At 36.8% G+C, this 21,957-nt stretch overlaps 1 protein-coding gene across 1 annotated transcript in view; it reads left to right on the forward strand.

Moving 5' to 3' along the window:
- SPAG16 (sperm associated antigen 16) overlaps positions 1-15,658 on the forward strand; it is a 45,223-nt gene extending 29,565 nt beyond the window's left edge. Inside the window, exons 2-5 of the mRNA XM_068969424.1 lie at positions 379-425; positions 1,629-1,724; positions 8,889-9,007; positions 15,505-15,658. Coding sequence (XP_068825525.1) covers positions 379-425; positions 1,629-1,724; positions 8,889-9,007; positions 15,505-15,658 — 416 coding nt within the window. The remainder of the gene's footprint in view (positions 1-378; positions 426-1,628; positions 1,725-8,888; positions 9,008-15,504) is intronic.
- The last annotated feature ends 6,299 nt before the right edge of the window (positions 15,659-21,957 follow it).

Genomic DNA, 21,957 nt, shown 5'->3' on the forward strand with positions numbered 1-21,957 from the left:
GGGTTGGGAGGATCCCCTGGAGAAGGGAAAGGCTACCCACTCCAGTATTCTTGCCTGGCAAATTCCATGGACTGTGCAGTCCATGGGGTCACAAAGAGTTGGACAAGACTGAACTACTTTCATTTTCACATAGACTAAAAACTTTTCATGAGTTTGGGTTGTGTTAAATAGTAATTTAAGATAACTATTTAAATATTTTGTTTTAAAACTTGTATAATTGTGAGCTGTATGAAGAAGAGAAATTTAAAAAATGATTTACATGTTTTACTAACTTGGTAAGATATTTGAATCTAATAACTATTTTAAGGTTATTTCAGTTTTTAAATGTACTAATTTTATTCCATATATTTTGAGATTCAAACTTGACAGTATATTTAGAGGTCACTATAACTGAAGCATCTGAAGATGATTATGAATATGAAGAGGTAATTTGTTCATTTTATGTATTTTTTCTGTAAATTCATTACTGTCATTCCTGTGAAATATTCATTTTATTTTTCATTAAACTTTTTTTTTCTTCAGTGATACCACATTTTCAACTGAATGTGGCTAATCATATAGTTAAGAATGAGATCTGAAAATTGTATTTAAAAATTTAGATAGGTTAATATATCTGGCTCTTTTGATTTCCCTGTTAATTGTTTTCAGAGTCAGCCTTTCATCACCTTCCTTATGGATCCATACTAAAGTCTGTCATCTCTGTCTAACAGGTGTTCCCTGTCATCTACTCTGCTCTTGGCAGTGTTTCCCAGATTCCTACTACCTTCCCAGAGCATAGATCCCATGCTTCCTTGCAACTTAGCTGTACTTCCATCTAATAGTTACTGTCTCAGACCTTTCCTTTAATTTATTGTTCCAATGGAACCTATCATTACATCTGAGACTATGAGGACAGTGTTACTCTAAGGTGACAGAAGCTGTAAAGGAAACTGTGGAAGCAAGCCTGGAAGTTGTGGCCTGGGCAAGCAGGAGGCATTTTACTACTGGAAAAGTGGAGATAATATTAATACATACCACATGAAATGTATTAATAAATGTAACAGGCTTAAATCTGTGATCAACACATAAGAAGCATGCAATAAATGTTCACTTTCATTAATGTCATAGAGTCAATTGCATTCTTGCAAGAGCTTAACTTTCAGACTTTTTCTTTTTAATATTAGACTTAATTTACTAGAGATTTGCAGTTGCTAGTAGTTGTGGCTACAGTCCATGGGATCACAGAGTCAGACATGGCTTAGTGACTAAACAACAAATGGAAAGTAATGGTGGAGAAAATCTTCAATGAGGAGAGATTGGTAGCATTTAGAAGGCCTAGCTTTCTATTTTAGCAGATTTTTTTTTCCAGTAGAGTTGTTAGACTATATTTGCCAGTACAGATAAAAGAAATTGCTCATAGCTAATATCAAGTTATTAGAAGTAACACTGAGTGATGTTTATAAGGAAATCAGAGGTCTGCCTACTTGTTAGTTGTTAATTTTTCATGGGTCTTCAGAATGACATAGTGTCTTACATGAAGTGTATTTCTTTGATCATTTGTTGTGTGAGGAAAATTTATTATCTAAAATGAAATAAGGTATTTTATATTCCTCTAACTCTTTCTATCCTTATCTTTCTCTGTGATTTAGATACCAGATGACAATTATAGCATTCCAGAAGGTGAAGAAGATCTGGCAAAAGCAGTTCAGATGGTCCAAGAACAGGCTACAGATACCCAGATTTTGGTGAGAATTTTGAACACAACCAAAGCTTACTGTTTAACAGTGATCTTTTCTATGTGAAGTTTTGATAGTCATTTAGGCTATAAGTTCTTCACTACTAGATGCAGCTCTATCACCTAATGTCCTTTTCATTTTAATTTCTTTACCATCAAACTTTTACTTTTAGTACATAGTGGTATTTACTCTGCCTTCATAATCATTTTCCACATGGTGGTCACTTTTACATGACTTTGCAACAAATGACACTTTCTTTCAGAACTGTCTTTAAGCTCAATGAGGTTTAACCAAGGATTTTCAACACTTGCACAAAATTTGTTACTGTATACATGTACTGCAGTCTACTTTGTAAGCATCTGTGTCTTTTGTTTTTTTTATGGAAGTATTTAGATCACAGGGAATGCTTGATATATTATTATTATTTTTTCTTATGAGGCCTATGAACTCATTTCACTAGAGAATATGGTGGATGCTTTCTAATTATAATACCACCGATTAACAGTACATAGAATGACAGCTTCACTGTAAAATTGAAAATTCATTTAAAATTGATAGCAATTTAATTATGATAGAAAAATATTTGTAAAGTGCTACTAATACTAATTAATACTAAAGTCATGTTAGTGCTAATTAAGAAGATGGCTTTTCCTGAAAAATGAAACCTTTGTGTGAAATGTGAAGGCAATTATTATACTCTTATTTAGGTGCTGATTTGGCTTCCTTAGTGCAAAATCATATGGGATAGACTTCACTGCATATTCTGCCCTGTATCAGTCCTTCTGTATTTTGTAGATTTCCTGAGTTGAGAAATCCAGTAACTCCTTTCCAACATATCTGTCCATTCAAAGTTGAAAAATGCTAAAGAGCAGAATTTCTTGAACCCAGGATTGATTATATTCTAAGTGGAGGGCTTTAGCTCACAGTAAACTCTATTCTCTAATGTATCCTATGGATATAGTTCCTTCTCTTGCAGCTGCTGCTTAGTCACTTCAGTTGTGTCCAACCCTGCGACCCTATGGACTATAGCCTGCCAGGCTTCTCTATCCATGGTTTCTCCAGGCAAGAATACTGGAGTGGGTTGCTATTTCCTTCTACAGGGGATCTTCTTGACACAGGGATCCAACCAGAGCCTACTGCATTGCAGGCAGAGTCTTTACTGCTGAGATACCAGGGAAGCCCCATAGTTCCTTCTAGGTAGACATAAGTGAAGTCTGCTCAGTTTAGTTCAGTTCAGTCACTCAGTCGTGTCCGACTCTTTGTGACCCCATGAACCACAGCACGCCAGGCCTCCCTGTCCATCACCATCTCCCGGAGTTCACTCAGACTCACGTCCATCGAGTTCGTGATGCCATCCAGCCATCTCATCCTCGGTCGTCCCCTTCTCCTCCTGCCCCCAATCCCTCCCAGCATCAGAGTCTTTTCCAATGAGTCAACTCTTCGCATGAGGTGGCCAAAGTACTGGAGTTTCAGCTTTAGCATCATTCCTTCCAAAGAAATCCCAGGGTTGATCTCCTTCAGAATGGACTGGTTGGATCTCCTTGCAGTCCAAGGGACTCTCAAGAGTCTTCTCCAACACCACAGTTCAAAAGCATCAATTCTTCGGTGCTCAGCCTTCTTCACAGTCCAACTCTCACATCCATACATGACCACTGGAAAAACCATAGCCTTGACTAGACGGACCTTAGTCGGCAAAGTAATGTCTCTGCTTTTGAATATGCTATCTAGGTTGGTCATAACTTTTCTTCCAAGGGGTAAGCATCTTTTAATTTCATGGCTGCAATCACCATCTGCAGTGATTTTGGAGCCCCCCAAAATAAAGTCTGAAACTGTTTCCACTGTTTCCCCATCTATTTCCCATGAAGTGATGGGACCAGATGCCATGATCTTCGTTTTCTGAATGTTGCACTTTAAGCCAACTTTTTCACTCTCCTCTTTCACTTTCATCAAGAGGCTCTTTAGTTCCTCTTCACTTTCTGCCATAAGGGTGGTGTCATCTGCATATCTGAGGTTATTGATAATTCTCCTGACAATCTTGATTCCAGCTTGTGTTTCTTCCAGCCCAGTGTTTCTCATGATGTACTCTGCATAGAAGTTAAATAAGCAGGGTGACTATATACAGCCTTGACGTACTCCTTTTCCTATTTGGAACCAGTCTGTTGTTCCATGTGCATTTCTAACTGTTGCTTCCTGACCTGCATACAGATTTCTCAAGAGGCAGGTTAGGTGGTCTGGTATTCCCATCTCTTTCAGAATTTTCCACAGTTTATTGTGATCCACACAGTCAAAGGCTTTGGCATAGTCAATAAAGCAGAAATAAATGTTTTTCTGAAACTCTGTTGCTTTTTCCATGATCCAGCGGATGTTGACAATTTGATCTCTGGTTCCTCTGCCTTTTCTAAAACCAGCATGAACATCAAGAAGTTCATGGTTCACGTATTGCTGAAACCTGGCTTGGAGAATTTTGAGCATTACTTTACTAACATGTGAGATGAGTGCAATTGTGTGGTAGTTTGAGCATTCTTTGGCATTGCCCTTCTTTGGAATTGGAATGAAAACTTTTCCAATCCTGTGGCCACTGCTGAGTTTTCCAAATTTGCTGGCATATTGAATGCAGCACTTTCACAGCATCATCTTTCAGGATTTGAAACAGCTCAATCGGAATTCCATCACCTCCACTAGCTTTGTTCGTAGTGATGATTTCGAAGGCCCACTTGACTTCAGATTCCAAGATGTCTGGCTCTAGATGAGTGATTGCATCATCATGATTATTTGGGTCATGGAGATCTTTTTTGTACAGTTCTTCCGTGTATTCTTGCCACCTCTTCTTAATATCTTCTGCTTCTGTTAGGTCCAGACCATTTCTGTCCTTTATCAAGCCCATCTTTGCATGAAATGTTCCCTTGGTATCTCTAATTTTCTTGAAGAGATCTCTAGTCTTTCCCATTCTGTTGTTTTCATCTATTTCTTTGCATTGATCGCTCCAGAAGGCTTTGTTATCTCTTCTTGCTGTTCTTTGGAACTCTGCATTCAGATGCTTATATCTTTCCTTTTCTCCTTTGCTTTTTGCCTCTCTTCTTTTCACAGCTATTTGTAAGGCCTCCCCAGACAGCCATTTTGCTTTTTTGCATTTTTTTTCCATGGGGATGGTCTTGATCCCTGTCTCCTGTACAATGTCATGAACCTCAGTCCATAGTTCATCAGGCACTCTATCTATCAGATCTAGGCCCTTAAATCTATTTCTCACTTCCACTGTATAATCATAAGGGATTTGATTTAGGTCATACCTGAATGGTCTAGCGGTTTTCCCTATTTTCTTTAATTTCAGTCTGAATTTGGTAATAAAGAGTTCATGATCTGAGCCACAGTCAGCTCCTGGTCTTGTTTTTATTGACTGTATAGAGCTTCTCCATCTTTGGCTGCAAAGAATATAATCAGTCTGATTTCGGTGTTGACCATCAGGTGATGTCCATGTGTAGAGTCTTCTCTTGTGTTGTTGGAAGAGGGTGTTTGTCTGTTGGACATCTCTATGCAGTAATTTATAGGTAAATTTAAAAATTTTGAATGATGAGCAGTGGATAAACATATCAGTTGTATGATATGTATTGCTCATCATCTTCCTTCTTACATCATTAATTTAGTCAGTGAAAATCAGTCATGTCAGTCTCTTTGTAACCCCATGACTATACAGTCCATGGAATTCTCTAGGCCAGAATACTGGAGTGGGTAGCCTTTCCCTTCTCAAGGGGATCTTCCCTATCCAGGGATTGAACCCAGGTCTCCCACATTGCAGGCAGATTCTTTACCAGCTTAGCCACAGGGGAAGGCTGAGAATATTGGAGCGGGTAACCTATCCCTTCTCCAGCAGATCTTCCTGGGCTAGGAATTGAACAGGCGTCTCCTGCATTGCCGGCAGATTCTTTATCAACTGAGCTATCAGGGAAGCCTCATCATTAAGTTGAGGAGCATTAAAAAAATACTTTATGTACTACTCACTTATAGTGGTACTTGGCAGCATGCTGCTGCTGCTGCTGCTAAGTCGCCTCAGTTGTGTCTGACTCTGTGCAACCCCATAGACAGCAGCCCACTAGGCTCCCCTATCCCTGGGATTCTCCAGCCAAGAACACTGGAGTGGGTTGCCATTTCCCTCTCCAATGCGTCAAAGTGAAAATGAAAGTGAAGTCGCTCAGTGGAGTCCGACTTCGCGACCCCAAGTACTGGAGCCTACTAGGCTCCTCCATCCATGGGATTTTCCAGGCAAGAGTGATGGAGTGGGTTGCCATTGCCTTCTCCACTTGGTAGCATAGATACATCTAACACAATGATTGACACATAGTAGGCACTAAATGTATAGCAGTTAAATAATTGAATGAATAAATGAGTCATTGAATGAAAAAATTGTGACTTAAAATATAATTGTATCTGTTATCATGCTAGAATTTGTTTGTAAATCCAAAGATAAATCCAAGAAGGGCAATTGGGAAATAAATTCAATATAGTAGCTCATATCTTCTGAACTAAATATCAGTAATTCTCTTATCAATTTCTCAAAAGCTAACTCAAACTCCTAACTTTGCAGGAGTTAACTTTCTAGATTTATGACATATTTATAGGTGATTGACTGTCTTTTTAGTTTTTTTCTGTTTTTTTTCGAGCTCTTTAGAGAAATATTACTATGTACAAAATTCACAAAAGTTTCCTTTAGGCATTTAAAATTGATTATGGATTTATATTGTGATAAGTACTGCAGTTTTATATTTATAATTTGGTTTTTGTTTTTATAGTGTTTTGTCTTCAAAAACTAACTTTGAGTTGTGCCATGGGCTTTCTGTTTTAAGAATATTTATTGTTTATGAAACCAGCTTCCTTTTGTTACGATATTATTACATCTGTTTATGATCAGCATATATTTTCTTCTATGTTAGAGGACAGTAGTAGTCCCAATTCAATGAGGACTTTTAGAATTTTTATTAAAGTTTGAAAACAAAACAACATTACTACTAGGGTATTGAATATATTTGAAATTATTAAAATTTTGAAATTTGGAAGTAATGTAAATAGCTTTATTTGTTAAAAATTAACAAGGATTATTTATTTATTGAAGAGTTGACATTTAAATCAATTGCAATTTTCTTTAAACCTTGGTAATATATTATATATATATATAAAATATATATATCTATTTGAGAATTGATACATGTTTTATTTCATAAACTTTGAACTTTCTGTTCTATACAGTATCAGTTTCCTTGATAGGTGCAATGATTCTAAACTCTGAAAATATCTGTTCAGTTCAGTTCAGTTGCTCAGTCGTGTCCGACTCTTTGCGATCCCATGAATTGCAGCACGCCAGGCCTCCCTGTCCGTGACCAACTCCCGGAGGTCACTCAGACTCACTTCCATTGAGTCAGTGATGCCATGCAGCCATCTCATCCTCTGTCATCCCCTTCTCCTCCTGCCCTCAATCCCTCCCAGCATCAGAGTCTTTTCCATTGAGCCAACTCTTCGCATGAGGTGGCCAAAGTACTGGAGTTTCAGCTTTAGCATCAGTCCTTCCAATGAACACCCAGGGCTGATCTCCTTCAGAATGGACTGGTTGGATCTCCTTGCAGTCCAAGGGACTCTCAAGAGTCTTCTACAAACAACACCACAGCTCAAAAGCATCAATTCTTTGGTGCTCAGCTTTCTTCACAGTCCAACTCTCACATCCATACATGACCACTGAAAAACCATAGCCTTGACTAGACAGACCTTTGTTGGCAAAGTAATTGTGTTTTATTATATTTAGAGTGATTAATGAAAAAAATTCAGAGGATAGGAAATGTTATTAATCTGTAATGAATATGTGGTTTGGTTATACTGTCAATTGTTTCTTGAAACTGAAGTCTTTTTTCTAAGTATACATGTAAGAAGAAATAAGAATAGACATGTACATGAACACATATATTCTTTAAAAATATTTGTATGTAATTTTTTGAAAAAAAGTCTACTTACATTCAAGCTGGGTTTTCCCCTCTATAGCATGAGACTTCTTTTGAGCATATTATTGCCATTTGTGGGGGGTAATTATTTAGCAGTTTTAGTTTTTGGTTTTTTGTTTTGCTAATATTGGAGGTGCAGTCTCAAAGGTCCTTTTTTTCACCATAATTCTATAATAACATAATTTTTATAAAATTATAATTTTGATCTTTAAAGATGACATTAGCAAGTTTCTAAATCACGTAATTGTTAAATTTCCTGACATCAACTCTCTACCTCCTCCTCTAAGAATATGAGACATTTCTTTGAAATAGTGTTTGTGGGAGGTTAATTAACTGAACAAAACTACTATGCTGTTTAACATATTTATCAATAGTTCTCAAAGAATTTCATTCTAAAATATGTTCCTGTATATTTATTCAGAAATACTGTCAAATATCTAAACATGTGGCCATGGTGGGTTCTAGTAAACTTTATTTATGAGAAAAGTTAACTCACCTCTGATCTAGTTGATAGACTTATTTATTTCCATTATGAAATAGGAGTACAAGGGTGCTCTATTGTGCATAATTTCTTCCATAGTGTTTCTAAAAATATAGGCACCAAAACCACATTTCTTTTTATAATGGTAATAAGTAAAAGAATTAAACAATCCATACTATTTTTTATTTTTTTGAGTGTGTTATATACTATTGTTAGGCAAGCTGACCCCTTTATTGTTTTCTGGACAGTCCAATCACAGTCTTGTCTGCGTTTGTACTTGCTGATGCTATATCTGGAACATGACTCCACCTCTTCTCTAGATATATGTTCACCTGTCACTTTCTCAGTGTAATCGTTCTTCATCATGCTGCATACATAGCAGACCAGCTCCACACACATATCTGCTCCATACGTGGGTTTCCCTCACTTCAACCCTCTGCTTTTACCCCCAGGCACTTAGCATCATCAGTGATACTGTATATTTTTAATTTAGTTACTCATTTTTCTGTCCGCATTCACTTGATTATTAGTTATAAGGACTGAGTCTTGTCTGTTTTCATCACTGCTTTGTCCCTAGTGATTAAAATAGTTCCTGGACGTAATATTCAACAAAATTGTTTAAAAAGTGAATGAATGAATGAATGTAAGGCCTAGCTGTACAATTAAAGCTTTGATACTTTTTAAATAAATAATTTCACTTTTAAATTTTAGGAGCAGAAAACAGTCTTTTCTCCAAAGCATACAGTACCTGAAGCAATAGAAGACTTTCTTTGCAATTTCCTGATCAAAATGGGAATGACCAGAACTCTTGATTGCTTTCAGTCTGAATGGTAAATAACTAAGTAGATAAATAGTTTTCTGTTCTGGAAATACTAACATTATTTACTGTATACTTTAAATAATGTAACATTATTTAAGGTATACATGTATACATGTATACTTTTAATCATCTCAAAAGACTCTGAGTGACACAGCTTATGTAAAATGCAAGAGCTGGATAGAAACTTTTTCCAATACTGCCACTGAAACCGCAGCACAAACACATACACAATCAGGATATCAATTTCAAAAAAGTTTTAAATTAAATATCTTTTCTAAATTCTCAAATTTAAGTGATTCTCAAGAATCGAGAAAATGAACATCTCTTGGAGTTATATAATCCAGGGCTACTTAATGAAATATCTAAAAATATCTTTTACATAATTATGAGTATTATCTCCTACATAAGACACATCCTGTTAACAGTACTACTTTGCTTGTTTTTCTTAGAATGTAATGCCCTGCTCTTCTCTACTCACACAACTGATTCTTTTTCTATAAATGTCCCTTCATTTATAAGTAAGTGAAATTACATTGTCAGATGATACCTACACAAGTCTTTCTTGTTATAACTGAAAATTTTAATAACTTATTGTTATGAAAATCAGCAGGCATACTGTCTTTATTCCTTCGCTATAGGGATAATGTCATCAGGCATATTTTTGGGCTCCTTAGCATTCTTTAACAAAATATTATTAAATAATTGGATAATGTTTTATTTTTTTAAAAGTCATTGCATATTATAGAAAGAAGGAATAATATGATATATAAAATTGTTTATGGTGTTTTGGAGTTCAATCCTATAATAATTTTAAATATAGGCCCAATTTGTTAATTTCTACTAATCCAACTTTGATTTAATTTTTATATTTTGCTGTTTTTGTTCAAATCTACAGAGACCATTCATATAAAAGTAATCAGTTTCATTATTTTAAATTGCATGTTTAGTGTTAATAAATTTAATGAGGAGAGCCATTTCTTACTAATACAGTTTAAAAAAAAGAGCAGGTTTGATGGTAGAAAAATAATACTGTTATTAAATCTAGAGATTGTGTGAATAATTTTTATAATAATATCCCTATGAAATAATTACAAATGTATTAGAGAATATATTTTTGTCAGAATAGATAGATGATTAATTTGTATTACTAATGAAATGATGATTAATGTAGTTCAGTTTCCTATTTTTCTTCTAAAGTTATGGGTTAGGATATGTAGTGCTTACATGTTGTGCCAAAGTGTGAAATGATTCCCTTGGAGAAATCTGGAACCAAGTATACTCTTAATTAGGTGTTTGCTGAAATATTATCCTTTTAAATTTAACAATTTGAAATTGCTAGATGAAATTTCAGAAAAGTGCAATAATATTAAGGTTTATAGAAACCCTAAGTAAGCATATCATTTATTGTAATATTATGATTTTAAAGTAAGATTTGTATAAATATCTCTTCATTATTTGGGTTTAATAATACTGTGGTTCAAATAATTTTATTCTGATCCCTAGGTGCCAGTTTATAATGAGATTACAAATTGTTTATAATGAGATTATACTATATTGGATAGTTTTATTTCAAATGAAACATGTTTTACTTTGATCAGAAACCTTTGTTTGTAATGCATAGTAAGTGTATAGGAATGTGTGCTTAGTTGCTCAGTCGTGTCTGACTCTTTGTGACCCCATGGACTGTAGCCTGCCAGGCTTTTCTATCCATGGGGATTCTCCAGGCAAGAATACTGGAGTGGATTGCCATGTATTTTTTAATTTCTTATTATAGGGAAGAACACTTGTAGTTTATCATTTCTATACATTCATTTAATCTTACAAAAGGTGATGAAACAATGTTTCCCTCTTGTTGATTTGTAAAACAAACCCACAAAAAGCAAGCAAACAAAACTCCCAAAACCAAAACACCTGGGCAGTAGAATTTGACTTATGTTTTTTCATTCTTCAAACAGTAATTATATTAAGTCCATTAAATCTGGGGCCAGCAAACTAAGACCCTGGGGCCAAATCTAACCTGCCTCCTATTTTGGTAAATAAAATTTTACTGAAACACAGCCATGACCTATCTTTTAGGTATTATCTGTTTGTCTGTGGTTACTTTCACACTGCTACATAAAACAGCAAAGTTAGTCACAACAGACCATATGACCTTGAAAGCTTTTCTTTTCCCCCCAAATTATAAATGTTTATTTTCACCCCAAATTATAAATGTTTATTTTATGGCCCTTTACACACACAAAATTATTATACAAATATCTGTATAGATATATGTATATATGCATGTGTGTGTGTATATATATATATAAAATGTTCTATGAACCATGAAAAGTCTATACTGTGGGTTTAGTCAGTAATATTTTTATGGCCATTTAGAAGTGCTCTGTGAACAATGATTATTTCCCTGGGGGCAAAATTAAAGTATTACAATGGAGAAAATATGGTAGTATATTTTATTTACCCTGACTGAGCATGTCAAGCATCTCCTTTCCTCCTCTGGATTGTTCTGCTGGCTGTTATCAAGGTCAGGGCTAACTCACCCAAAATGTACATTCTTGCCTCTACCTTCTCCTCTTATTACCTCCAACTCACTCCAACTCTTTTTCCCTTTACAGCCAAATGTTTTTTGTAAAACAGGGACTTCATTTTCTTTCTTTATTCTTTTACATCCTTGTTTCTCTCCAGTTTAGCTTCTGTGTCTACCATTGTACTGAAGTTTGGCTGATAATAAAAATGCCATCAAAGGTAATAGTGCAATTATTAATAATATTTAAACTCCAATACTTTGGCTACCTGATACAAAGGACTGACTGATTGGGCAAGACCCTGATGGTAGGAAAGATTGAAGGCAGGAGGAGAAGTGGATGACAGAGGATGAAATGATTGGATGGGTATCACCAACTCGATGGACATGAGTTTGAGTAAGCTCAGGGAGTTGGTTTTGGTCAGGAAATCCTGGTGTGCTGCAGTCCATGGGGTCGCAAAGAGTCAGAAATGACTGAGCCACTGAACTGAACTGATTTTAAATTTCTCTTAAATTGTAAAAGGAATGATAAGTTAGTAGTCTGTTTCTTTAATTTTCACAAGGTAAATATTGCTGCTTTTAGTCAATAAAATTTGGGGTAATATGTAGTCACTCAAATGTGGGTAGTGCAGTTACAACTTTTACCATGTATTAATTTATTTACATAATATTTAATTTAAAGGACTTTTAAACTGTCACTTTTTTTCTTATTGAAATAATTTCTTTAGAGTTTTTTTTCTGCATTAAATAAAGTCAGTGGCTGAAAGCCAATTAAAAAAATTTATTTATTTATTTTTATTGGAGGCTAATTACTTTACAATATTGTAGTAGTTTTTGCCATACATTGACGTGAATCAGCCATGGGTGTACATATGTCCCCCATCCTGAACCTCCTTCCCACCTCCCTCCCCATCCCATCCCTCAGCCAACTTTATGGTCAGAAAATCTTTATGGTTCAACACTTTAGTCAGTCCTTATGTCTTCTCATCTGAGATAAGTATAAACCACAGTCCAAATATGGATAGAAAAGTGATTTTATAATTAAATGATATGTGTTGTTTTGTAAGTTTTGGCAAATAGTGAACTATAGTCCACCAGGCTTCTCTGTCCATGGAGTTCTCCTGGCAAGAATACTGGAGTGGGTAGCCATTCCCTTCTCCAGGGGATCTTCCAGACCCAGCGATTAAATCCAGGTCTCCTCTGTTGAAGGCAGATTCTTTACCATTTGAGCCACCAAGGAAGCCCAAATATCGCTTGATCTTGATTCAGTTGTCTTGAACTTTTGTATATTCAGCAGGATTCTCTTGCTCTTTTTTGGTATCAGATTAGATATATAACACATAACACAAAACATATGACTACTAATGTGTAATAATATATTAATAAAGTTAAGATGTATAATATGAAAATGCTGAAAATTTAATATTTTAAACTTATATTTAGCTCATCTATAGCAAGGTTGACTTCCCTGGTGGCTCAGACGGGAAAGCATCTGTCTACAGTGCAGGAGACCCGGGTTCGATCCCTGGGTCGGGAAGATCCCCTGGAGAAGGAAATGGCAATCCACTCCAGTATTCTTGCCTGGAAAATCCCATGGACAGAGGAGCCTGGTTGGCTACAGTCCATGGGCATGCAAAGAGTCGGACACGACTGAGCGACTTCACTTCACTTAATAGCAAGGTTTATAGGGAATTTTGGTTAATAACTGTATTACTTGAAATGTTTTTTCTATGCTCTATTTTTTTCTTTAACTATTAATTGCTACATATAACGATTAAAACAAATTATTAACCGATTTATAAATAATCTTCTGATGCATCTTCATATTTCACTGAGAAAATAGATGTTCCACAGGTCTTGTTTCCTTTCTACCAACCCACTGCCTCTGATCTCAGCATTCTCCATCTCTTGTTGCATGGCTGAGCCATAGACACTGTCATCTGAGGCCAACTCTCCTCTACTAGATGCTCTCGCCTACTCACTACATGACTCCTGCAGTTGTCCCCTCTCTCCTCTGCACTGTGAAAGATTTCCCTCTCTGCTGAATCACTGCCATGAGCATAAGATGTACAATAATATGTCATGTATTAAAAACATAGGAGAAGACAGAACACCCTGGACTCCACTTTCTCTTCAGGGTCATCCTGATTTCCTAGGTTCTGCTTTTATGGTCTATCTTCTTGAAAGAGTTTGTTGCCACTTCTTCATTTCCAGCTTTCTCATTCCTACTCTAGTTCCACTCTCATCTCCATGACTCTGTGTATGTGTGTGTGTGTATGTGTGTGTGTGTGTGTGTGTGTGTGTGTCTTAGTCACTCAGTTGTGTCCAACTCTCTGCGACTCCATGGACTGTAGGTTGCCTGACTCCTCTGTCCATAAAATTCTCCAGGAAAGAATACTGGAGTGGGTTGCTAGTCCCTTCTCCAGGGGATCTTCCCAAAGGTTTCCCCCATTGCAGGCAGATTCTTTATCATCTGAACCACCAGGAAAGCCCCTCCATGAGTCTACTGAAACTTTTCTCGGTGACTTTATATTGGCAAATTCAGTGGTTGATCCTTAGTATTCTTCCTGTCCTTTCTCCTTATATCATTTTTCACTGTTGTGCATTACTTACTTCTTCCAGCGCTTTCTTCATTTGGTCCCTTAGCCACAGTACTCTCCTGTTCTTTCACTGCTTCACTGACCCCTCTCTTTCTTAGTCTCTGTTTGGTAGTATTTCCTCTCTTCCCAATCTCAAAACAATCCTAAAACTTTCTTACTTTTCACTTTATGTTTGTTTCCTGACTGGCCTTTATTCAATCTTGTGACTTTAAACTGTATCTATTTACTGATCTATCCCAGATTTAAATTTCATGTCCTGACTTTTCCCTTAACTTTTGATGTGTACTTACAATGTTTATTTTCACTTAATTACCTAGCAGACATAGTGCATTTAACATGGATAGAAACGGTTCCTTGATTTCTCTAAACACCAAATTCCTACTGCATTTGTTCCCATTTGACTAAATGTCTGTCCGTGGCTCAGCCAAAAACCTTGGAGTCATCCTCAATTTTCTTTTTTAACTAAAACATGATAATCTGATCTGAAAGCGAATTCTGTTTGCTTCATCTTCACAGCATGTCCAGAAGGGACCCATTTCTCACAGTCTACTGCTACCAAATTTTGTCTAATCTACCCATCTCTCTCCTGAACTCTTACAGAAGACTCTCTGCTTCTACTTTTTATTCTTTAGAGCCAGTTTATTCAAAGACATGGTAGATTAATCCTTATCAAACATAAATCTGTTCAGCGTCTCTTATCTCTCAAAGCTTCCCAGTGACTTTGGTCTAATTCAGAGTAAAATCACATTCCTGTTTGTGGCTCTGTGCTGTCTTTCCTGACTTATTTCTCACCACTCTCTTTCCTGATCACTTAGTTGGCTCCATTTCCAGATACTGCAGATGTACTGACTTTTTGCTTTACATTGTACGTGTCAAATGCCTCCTTATCTCAGGGCCTTTACACATATTTTTCTGTCAGCCAAGATTGCTTCTCTCCCACATATCCACAGGGCTTAGTCTCTCTTTTCCTTCAAGTCCCTGATCAAATAGTCCATTATACTTTCTCTGGCCACTCTAGATAAAATAGCACATCACTCTCTACTTTAGTGTCTGTTTTTCTTATCTCGCTTTAATTCATAGAATGTTTCACCATCCATACTAGAATGGAAACTCCATTAGATAGGTAGAGACTTAGACATTTTTGTTAATTTCACCAGTGTCTGGACGAGTGCCTGGAGCATAGAAGCTATGTTTTATGCACCATGATGATACTTAGCATTTCATTTTAAAAATATATTATGAATATTGACATTTTAGTTTAAAAAGTAATATTGGAACTTATTACTAAACATTCCCTTATACTTAACTTTTTGAAATGTACATAAGTAAAACCAATTTAGTAGAAAGAAACAATATGAAGTCTTTTGTTTGATTTTATTCTAGGTATGAGTTAATACAGAAGGGAATAACTGAACTTAGAGATGGTGGGATTGTTCCAGATGTCTACACTCAGAACATGCTTTTAGAAAATGAGAACAAAATTTTGAAGAAAGATTTGAAGCACTATAAACAAGCAGCTGAGTACGTTATTTTTTAATAACTTTTTTTTTTCTATTTTGGACTAAATGAAAATAAGGCTTGAGTTTGCTACTATATGGATGGTGGTTTATGCACCAGAGCTTTAGATCTGGAGAACTGAATTATATGTCAGTGTAAGTTGGAAAGAATGTGAAAGGCTTCACCAGCAACTTAATTGAACAGATGAGCAAAACACTCACAACTGTAATTCACCATCAAGAGTGGGATGAGAGGGGGGTTGTGCAGGAGGTTGTTAATGTGCTACGTAACATTTGCTACCTGTGGGAACCCAGGTCTCCTGCATTTCAGGGGGATTCTTTACCAGCTGAGCCACAAGGGAAGCCCAAAAATACTGGAGTGGGTAGCCTATCCCTTCTCCAGTGGATCTTCCCAACCCAGAAATTGAACTGGGGTCTTCTGGATTGCAGGTGGATTCTTTACCAACTGAACTATCAGGGAAGTCCAGTTCTTTTCACTTTGACTTTCATTTGCTTCCTTATGAATTTTGAAAGTGATATGGTTTGTGGAAATCTTTTCCCATGAGAGTAAGCTGATTTCTGAAATAATAATAATATTATAGAAAAATTAGAGGAAGAAAGAACCCCATGGACTGTAGTCTGCCAGGCTCCTCTGTCCATGGAATTTTCCAGGTAGGAATACTGGAGCAGGTTACCCTTTCCTTCTCCAGGGGATCCTCCCAACCCAGGGACTGAACCCACATCTCTTATGTCTCCTGCATAGGTATGTCTCCTCTTTACCACTAGTTCCACCTGGGAGCCCCAGTGTACTCTGAGGAGAGGAATTTCAGTATTTGAAAATTCCCCAAAGAAAACTGTTATTTTGTAATTTTGTAGCATGAATTTATGCCCAGTGGAGAAACTTAACAGAAAGCAAATCTCTCTGCAGGTTTCTCTCATTCTAAAATTAATGAAAGACAAGCAATTTTTTGGCAAACAGATTTAGATAAATGGGCAGTGTTATTCTGGCAAAGACAAATATGTGAATGTGTTGACTTGAGGTAAATCTACTCATCTAAGACAATGTTAGATGAAAAATCAATACTTAGATATGGAGTAGAGCCAGTTTATGCTTTGTTCATTAATTTTTATTAAACATTTAAAGAGAGGCTTTTCTGTTAAAAGAATCATATTAAAACAAAAAATCAGATAAACAGAACTACCATATAGGAACGTAGTTTTTCTAAGAACTTTGTAAAAAAGCCTAAAGAAACAAGACTGTATTGCAAATGGAAGGAAACATTTAAAATAAGCTTCTATTTTTGAAAAGTGGCAGTAAATAAAAATAATGTGTATGATCGTTTATTCAGTCATTATATGCACTTGTAAAATTGTATTTTGCAAGTTATACAAATTTCATATTATCTGTGTGTGTGTGTGTGTGTGTGTTAGACACTCAGTCATGTCTGACTCTTGTGATCCCATGGTCGGTAGCCTGCCAGGCTCCTCTGTCCATGGAATTCTCCAGGCAGGGGTACAGGAGTGGGTTGCCATTTCCTCCTCCATCATATTATCTATGCATAGACTACTTGCGGTTTTGGATAGAAGTGTACGATAATCCACAGAATGATGCTACTAGAACCATCCTCTCTATTCTCAGTTCCATTTCTCAGGAGTGGTTTGCACTCTTGGCTCTGACACTGACTATGATTCTGCATAGATGCATAATGGATGCAATGGGAATGTGACCCAGCAGATTTTTCAGAGTGCATATTGTTTCAGATCTTGATCTCCTTTGAATTATTGCTTGAGTTTGCTAATTTCTTTTGAATATATAGAGCCTTTTTTTCTGCAGTGAGATTTGTCCCAGTAATATGAAATAATCATTTTTATTACTGGTTGTTTATTGACTATTATATTTAATAAATATAATCAAAATGATACAAACTATTATCTGTGTAAATTATTAACTTAATGTTAAAAAGCATGATTCATACAGATATCACTCAAATGAAATCTCTTATTCATGTTTACTAAAATATCAGGTTCACTTCATTTCAGTTGCTCAGTTGTGTCTGACTCTTTGTGACCCCATGAACCGCAGCATGCCAGGCCTCCGTGTCCATCACCAACCCCCAGTCCACCCAAATTCATATACATTGAGTCAGTGATGCCATCCAACCATCTGATCCTCTGTCATCCCCTTCTCCTCCTGCCCTCAATCTTTCCCAGCATCAGAATCTTTTTCAAATGAGTCAGCTGTTCGCATCAGGTGGCCAAAGTATTGGAGTTTCAGCTTCAACATCATTCCTTCCAATGAATACCAAGGACTGATCTCCTTTAGGAAGGACTGGTTGGATCTTCTTGCAGTCCAAGGAACTCTTAAGAGTCTTCTCCAAGACTATAGCTCAAAAGCATCAATTCTTCTGCACTCAGCTTTCTTTATAGTCCAACTCTCACACCCATACATGACTACTGGAAAAACCGTAGCCTTGACTAGATGGACCTTTGTTGGCAAAGTAATGTCTGTGCTTTTTAATATGCTGTCTAGTTTAGTATCAGATTAGTAACTGTTTTTAAGATTTACATGTATTTACTAAAATATAATTTTAGTTTCAGTGGTCTTATGGTATCTCTCAAATCTATCTTACTCAGTAGAATTAAACTTAACACAAATTAGAAAAGGAAAATATTTATTTAGTTTAATCTACCTGACATGGAAAGTCTGAAGGAAAGCTGCTTGACCCTTTATAAATGCTTAACATTTATTGATCATTGAATGAATATTAAGCACATTGTGCTTCACAGCCCTTTTTGATGACATGTATTGCCTGTTTTGTTGGATGCTTTCTCAGAAAATGGAGACTGACATTTTGTAAAAAATTCCCAAAACTACCTCTGCCATGCTACAAATTTGCTCTAAATTGTAAGTCTCATCACACAGGTTTTTTTTTTTTTTTTTTCTCTCTCTTTATTAAGGGATAGAGGGCATTTACTGGAAAGCACTGAAGTAGCCGCAGATTTGAGGAAAGTTTCTCCCCATACATCTTTCTTCCCATAGATATATTTGTATAGGAAGGCCCCAAGAGGGAGGCTTCCTTACATTTCACACAAGGGCCCACACTTTTTCCTCTGGTCCTGGCCTTGGCTGGGCGTTCATCTTCACAGTCTTCTCCTCTGGCTCCAACTTCAACAGTCTCAGCCTGAGACCTTACTGGCTTGGATCACACAGACATCTCGGATCAGACCCTCATCCTTGAGTCTCAGTTTTCTCATATCTTAAATGGATAGGTAGGACTAAATGTCTGGAGATTCACGAGGTCTTTGCGTTCTATGGGAGACATGTCTTTTCATTCTGTATCCCTTAATGGTCTGTTGGAGATGGCCCTCCATGTCATGTACCACATGATATACACCATAAGCAGGTCTCCTTACATATGTGAGAACGTGTCTGTCTGTTCCCCAACATCCATTGCAGCCCTGATCCACTGAGAACTGAATTCCATGGCATTTCTCAGGATCCTGAGTCCTGGGCCAAGCCCTGGATTGGGAAAGACTCTTCTATGATGCAGAAGAGGTTGGGGAGATTTTTCTCCAAAGACGCATAACACAGGTTTTTCAGTTTGACTTGTGAGGATATTTTCCCAGTAACAATTAAGTGCTAAACATAGGATTCTCTTTAAAGAGTTTACATTAAAGTTTACTTTTTTAAGATTAAGCCTTTTTCTTAAAGCAAGATGAATATAGTGTCAAATGCTAATAATAATAATAACATTTAATATGTAAAAAGAATCGGGTTACAGATGTGTTTTATATTATCTTGATTAAACTGGTAGCATTTAGTGATGTATCTGGAAAAATCAGCAAAATCATATAAGTATAAGTTTAATATTTGTCTAGAGGAAATTTGCCATGGAAAGAGTACTGTATTAAAAGTTCAAATACCTGGCTTCTAATATTCTGCTACTTATTAACTCAGTTTCCTTATTGTTATACTGGGAATAATTATGCAAAATATTATTAACTCCTAGGGAGTAATGTGATAATTAAACAAGACAGTCTACATTAAAGAGCTGTGTAAATCACAAAGTGCTTTGAAAATGTCAGCTATTATTATCAATATCTCTAAAGGCTGTCATCCCTAGATTTTCAAAAATTATCACATCATTATTATTTTTGAAATCGGCAGTGATGAAGCATGAGGAAGAAATGAAAAGGGAAAATATTTCACTGTAAAATAATTGAGTTGCTATAATTAAAAAAAGAAATTGTCTTTTTCTCTGTTCTAAGCAATGGCAGTTTTAGAACAGAGGCTTTCCCTTATTTGCTGCAAATGTAGATTATCTTTTAAGATGTAAAATTTGGTGTATGGTATATCTGTATGTATAGTAGTGCATGTTAACCAGACTTATCGTGATTATTTTGCAATTTATGTAAACATCCAGTCAGTACAGCTAAACTGATGCTTTTGAACTGTGGTGTTGGAGAAGACTCTTGAGAGTCCCTTGGACTGCAAGGAGATCCAACCAGTCCATTCTGAAGGAGATCAGCCCTGGGATTTCTTTGGAAGGAATGACGCTAAAGCTGAAACTCCAGTACTTCGGCCACCTCATGCGAAGAGTTGACTCATTGGAAAAGACTCTGATGCTGGGGGGGATTGGGGGCAGGAGGAGAAGGGGACAACAGAGGATGAGATGGCTGGATGGCATCACGGACTCGATGGACGTGAGTCTGAGTGAACTCCGGGAGTTGGTGATGGACAGGGAGGCCTGGCGTGCTGCGATTCATGGGGTCGCAAAGAGTCGGACACGACTGAGTGACTGAACTGAACTGAACTGAAACTGATATAATGTTATGTGTCAATTATATATTGATATGCAAAAGTTTGGGACAAAACTGCTTGGAAAATTACTTTATAGATGTTTTTAAGGGAAAAATAACATTATTAAAAAGATTCATAGTTACATTGAATATATTAATATTGTATACTAGATACTGGAGGAATGATATGAGTAGTAGTTTGACATTCTTTGTTGGAAGATTAGAATCTAATTGTATGTTTATATTGAAATGTGGCCCAATTGTTATTTTTTGGTAATTTTATTTATTAATTTATTTTTTGCTGTGCTGGGTCTTCATTGTTGCATGGACTTTTCTCTAGTTGTGACGAGTGGGGAGCTATTCTTTATTGTGGAGTGTGGGCTTCTCATTGTAGCGGCTTCTCTTCTTGTGGAGCAGGGTCTCTAGGGCACATGGGCTTCAGTAGTTGCAGTACATGGGCTCAGTAGCTGGAGCTCCCAGGCTCTAGAGCACAGGCTCAGTACTTGAGGCACATGGGCTTAGTTGCTCTGTGCCATGTGGGATCTTCCTGGATCGGAGATCAAATCTATAGGTGTCCCACATTGGCAGGCAGATTCTGCACCACTGAGCCAACAGGGGAGCCTCAACAAATTATTTTAAGTTCAGAGGTCTAGAATTGAAGTGACCTCTCTCATATTTGCAGAAAAATGTTAGTTGCATGAACACTAAAAATATCACTTAGAGATATCTTTCATAGTGAAGACATAATTTCATAAACCTTGAGGAGAAGGCAATGGCACCCCACTCCAGTACTCTTGCCTGGAAAATCCTGTGGATGGAGGAGCCTGGTACACTGCAGTCCCTGGGGTTGCTAAGAGTCGGGCATGACTGAGCGAATTCACTTTCACTTTTCACTTTCATGCATTGGAGAAGGAAATGGCAACCCACTCCAGTATTCTTGCCTGGGGAATCCCAGGGATGGGGGAACCTGGTGGGCTGCCGTCTATGGGGTCGCACAGAGTCGGACACGACTGAAGCGACTTAGCAGCAGCAGCAGCATAAACCTTGTTTTATTTGGTAGCTGATCTGCCACAATATTCGCTTCAATCTGTGGTAAATAAAAAATTACAGATTTTATTGATCCAAAATCTTTATTTTCTTTTGTATCTTGACTAGCATTTTGTGTCTCTTGCTAATAATGTAGATGAGTGGTTCCCAACCTTCTAGGCACCAGGGAGTGGTTTCGTGGAAGACAAGTTTTCAGTGTACCTGTTGGGGTGGGAGGGATGGTTTCGGGATGATTCAAGCTCATTACATTTTTTGTGCACATTATTTCTGTTTTATTACATTAACTCCACCTCAGATCATCAGGCATTGGATCCCAGAGGCTGGAGACCCCCTGATGTAGATATTGCAACTATTCTTAATTGGATGTCTTACTACTAAAAGCAACATTGAACTTATACTAAATATTCTGCAGTTTGGCTTTCACTCTGACTATTCTAGTCAAGTGGGCACCCTATTTTTCATTCTTCTCCTCCCTCCCATGCTGTGAGAATGT

Source organism: Capricornis sumatraensis, chromosome 3 (genome assembly GCF_032405125.1).
Source record: "Capricornis sumatraensis isolate serow.1 chromosome 3, serow.2, whole genome shotgun sequence".
Classification (NCBI taxonomy): domain Eukaryota; kingdom Metazoa; phylum Chordata; class Mammalia; order Artiodactyla; family Bovidae; genus Capricornis; species Capricornis sumatraensis.